Below are 4,585 nucleotides of genomic sequence, written 5' to 3' on the forward strand. Positions count from 1 at the left end.
AAACGTTTCATTAGAGAAGAACCCGTCCAGAAGACCTATACAATTTTTTTCTTTTTGATTTTTTACCTGGATTACTGAGATGCATCAGGACATCCCCCATGTCCCCTCGCGGGCTCCGTAGTATTTTTAAAGTCTTTATTTTACAGCTAAATTATATGTTTATCAAATAAAGTCTAATGTTACAACTAATCAGGGATCTCTTTAAGTGATGAAAGTAAAAATATTGATTTAAAATGAGCAGTTAGATTTTCTGTAATGAAATTTATTCCACAAATAACTAACAATTCTACTTAAGTACAGTAACAAAGTATTTGTACTTAGTTACTTTACAACTCTGTGCACCTGCCATGCTGAAGCTCTGTTTGTCACGTAGGGTACGCTTCATTAACATTGGACAGCACTGGCCCCTCTTGTTCCCAGGGGAGTGGGAGCGTAGCATGGATGTGTAATGAGGGAGTAAGAATCATGAGCCGGGTTCACGAGTCTCAAACCATGAGTCCAAGTCAAGTCTCAAGTCTTTAGGGTCCAAGTCAAATCAAGTCTAAGTCTCTAATAGTAGGGACTTAAGTGCGACTCAAATCTAAGTCTGAGTCACGAGTCCCCATCTCTGCCTCAGATCATCACAAAGTTCTGTTGGGATTTCGGGCTGAAGCTTTGGAATCCTTTTTTCCCCAACAGGATGTAGAAAAGCAGAATTTTTATTTGAAACAGAAACTCACATGCTACAGCAGTTTTGAACAGACTAAATGTTCTAAAGGTTTGGTTCTGTGTGTGCAGGGGTTTTGAAGCGTCTGGAGGAAGAGGATCTTGATGAGGGTGTTCGAAAAAGGCTGAAAGACTCCAGTGAAACACCGGGGGCGCTGTGGCACATCTACCTCAACCAAGACATGGACATAGTCAGAGAATTCCTGCACAAGGTTGGTGCTCACCTGAAAACACTGAAGACCTGTATTTCTTTTTCTCTCTCACACGCTGTTTTTCCACCCCCTGCCCTCCCAGCTCTACAAGGAGCAGAGCCTGAACCTGCCGTCAGACAAGGATCCACTCAGAGACCAAGGATTGTCCTATCTGAGCAGGAAGCAGCGCCAGAGGCTGCTGGATGAACACGGAGTCCAAGGCTGGACTGTGGTTCAGTTCCTGGGAGACTCTGTTCTGATACCTGCAGGGGCCATGCACCAGGTGATTACTATAACAAGTTTGATCAACTTAATGGTTGATCAGGTCAACTTCAAATCCACAGGATACACTAAAACCAGTATTCTAACCCCCAACCACACCCACCTTGTGAGCCGTGTTAAAAGGGGAAAGGGTGGACAGAGTGGACATCTTTTAACACAAATGATAAACCCTGAACATTTGTCCTCTGTGCTGCTTCTCTCCTGTTTGTTTTAGAACTGGTTTTAAAGTTTTACTGGTGACATATAAGGTCCTGAATGAACAGACTCCTGCAGACCTGTCTGACCCCCTGCAGCCTCGTGTCCTCCAGGTCCCTTACATCTAATGATCATTGGAATTAAGCTCTGAGGTCCGAGCTGGTCCACAGGGGTCTCATTTGTAAAGGATTGTGTAGAATTCATACTAAAAGTGAACGTACGACCGGAAGGTGAAAATGGCAAACCCCCCAAAAAATCACATTTATAAAACCGTGTGCACACACATCTTCAAGCAATTTTCCTTTATAAATCACAGCTGCACCTCAGAGTTTGTGCACAAGGTCCTCCTCAGGTTCTACCCTCTACACGCCCACACTCAACCAYRAACAGTCAATGTAAAGTACCTCATGAATGTTAAGATGTATTTAAATCAGTCAGATGATCAATGTCAACAAGAGATTGGCCAGCTCAGACACTCTCTCCGTCGTGCGTCTGGAGGATGACAGGTGCTGATGATTGCTCACATTAACAGATTGTCTGTAATTTACACTGTAGGCTTCACACCTACACTTCTTATAACAAGGTTATAAGGAAAGTATTTTAGCAAGGATCATTTTATTTTCGGTAAAATATTCTTCCCATGCAAAGTGAATGGACACATAAAAGTGACTCTTAGTCAGCAAATTTTGATTTGATCCATAAATAAACATGATTGTTTATTTTACATAATCAAACAAAATCACTACAGTACGCTTAATTGTGAGCAATCAATTTCCTATAAAAGTTTGTAACCAACAATAACAAGCACACTTTGAGCTTCGTTTATTGTCAATCAAGCACTTAAATAGAACACAATCATGAAGCTTTAGATGTTGAGTACCAGACATTTGAGGCAAATAACTTAAGTTTGGCAAGGTAGGTTTAAGAAAAGGAGGAAAAATAAGATATTAGTTTTTCTAAATTTTATCTTAAATGTGGGTTAACCAGAGTGGCAAGGCATTTCTCTGCTCAGTGTCAGACAGATAGCGATGCTGATGTAACAGCCAGCTTTTACCTTTTAAAGATAAGGTCAGTCACCTGTCCAGGTATTTGGGGAGGTCTCTCAGTTAGTAGAAAACCCGTCAGGATCGTCCACTCAGCTGAACACTCCCAGCGTGTTAGCTCCAGCACATGCGTACATCCACATCAAGCCGTAGGAAGAAAGGCGAAGCCCAACCTGGATCCCGATTTCAAAATAAGACTTCCGCCAGGAAGATTTTAAAACAAGTTGCTGTGAGCGTTCAGCTCGTATTTGGCTCACATCCAGGAGTTGATGTGGCCCGGCCGAGAGATCTGTCCTTTGGCTTATGGACGAAATTCTCTGCCAACACGCTAGTCCTCCCGGAGGGGAACAGCTAACAGCCTTCCGACATTAGCTGCGTTTCCATTGCAAATGTGCGCAAAACTTTGTCGATATTCTGTTAATGTCGAAAAACACAGTTTCACTACTGCTGTGTTTTCATTAAGTAAGAAATGTTATTAAAGTCACGTGAATACGTTTGTTCTCATGATAAGTCATTACAAACATGGCAGCGATGGATGTAAACACATAGCATGTTGCTACCACGACACTAGCGCTCATCATCAGAGGAGACGTCGGCGTCTTTTATCGAGGCTTTCCAGAGACAAGTCCCTACTTGGGAGCGGCTACGTATGCTGTGTTTTTGGGAAATTGTAGTCGCTGAGTTTACTATTTTATACTACTTCTGTGATATTACTACTACTTCTACTTCCTGTTATCTTCTTCATCATCGTCTTTTTCACCAGTGGAAACAGACGGTCATTGATCACGTGACTCCTGTGWTGTGAAAAAACTGTTTCCATTGCAGTTTTGCGAAAAACACCAATTTCGATACGGCCGAAAAACCACCTCATCCTAGCGCAAAAACCTTTTGTCGAAAAACATAATTTTTTTTTTCCAAATTGACGTGTTTCCATTGAGCAAATTTATTTTCGAAATTCTAATTTGCACATTTTCATGGTGAATGGAAACGCAGCTTCTGACTGTCGGGTCTGACTGTGACTGTCGGGCGGAAACTGTTAGTGACTTCAAGAGGGTAGATTAGGAAAGGAAGATATCAGGGAAAATGTTAATTCAGAGATTTGCCGTCTCCTCCTGAAGCTAAATTGTAAATGGTAAATGGACTGTACTTATATAACGCCTTTCTATCCATCCAGGACACTCAAAGCGCTTCACACTACAGACATTCACCCATGCACACACACATTCACACACTGATGGTGACAAACTACAATTGTAGCCACAGCTGCTCTGGGGCACACACTAAACAAAGATTATTGCTACTGTGTAGTTCAGGAACAAAACATATCATGACCTGTTTATTATCTGACGAGAACTATTTAAAAACATAACTGAAAGAATGAATTGCTTCAAATTCAAACACTTGCAAATATGATTCAGACAAATAAAACACTGATGTTTCATCAACTTAAACCATAAAGTTTAGATTTGTTAAATAAGATTTTTGCACATAAAAACCATACATAGCTGAAATCATACTGAGGGAGAAAAGAGATCTGTCCTCTCTTCTCCTGTAACTTTGATAAACATTCTCTGATTATCAAAATGCGTAATATCTTTCAGTTAAGAGAACAATAAATCAAATAAAAAAATTATTTTATTTATTATCTGATTAAGAAAAAGATAATGTCTCTTTGACAAGTTAAGGCCTCTTCATACTCCTTCCAAACTGCCGACGTCGGCACGGGTTGTGGCAGTTTCATGACAAAAATTACGTAACCGGTGTTCGCAGCGTCGGCTTGGCCGCCCCTTTTGGCACAACCCACCGGCAGAACTTTTTACCCCCCTTCTGCGACGACGGTAATGTGTGATTGGTCTGAAGTTCGTGGGCCTGTATGTTTATGCTGAAAGCGCTCTGATGGTTCCGCTCGGTAAAATAAAAAAGAGAACCACTCTCTCCCAGAGCCGACTGTTACCAGGAAGCAGAGTTTTATAAAGATAGTCAAACTATGAAAAAATGAAGATAAAACAGGCGTTGTCTTCGGAGGAATCTGACTGATAAAAACTGTTGGAGCTTTAACCAGGACAGATGTGGATAAATACGTCGGGTGAGTTTGATTTGATTTTATTTGACTTGATTGATTTAACAGGTAAAGATTACTAAAAATCAAGCCTGACTCAGCATAATTGC

At 41.1% G+C, this 4,585-nt stretch overlaps 1 protein-coding gene across 1 annotated transcript in view; it reads left to right on the top strand.

Moving 5' to 3' along the window:
• Window positions 1-1,179, top strand: part of jmjd1cb (jumonji domain containing 1Cb) — a gene marked incomplete at both ends in the record, with an annotated part of 67,960 nt that extends 66,781 nt beyond the window's left edge. Inside the window, 2 exon segments of the mRNA XM_014031036.1 lie at window positions 778-917; window positions 1,000-1,179. Of these exon segments, the coding sequence (XP_013886490.1) occupies window positions 778-917; window positions 1,000-1,179 (320 nt within the window).
• Window positions 1,180-4,585: the final 3,406 nt, after the last annotated feature.

This window comes from Austrofundulus limnaeus, unplaced genomic scaffold (assembly GCF_001266775.1).
Source record: "Austrofundulus limnaeus strain Quisiro unplaced genomic scaffold, Austrofundulus_limnaeus-1.0 Scaffold1166, whole genome shotgun sequence".
Classification (NCBI taxonomy): Eukaryota; Metazoa; Chordata; class Actinopteri; order Cyprinodontiformes; family Rivulidae; genus Austrofundulus; species Austrofundulus limnaeus.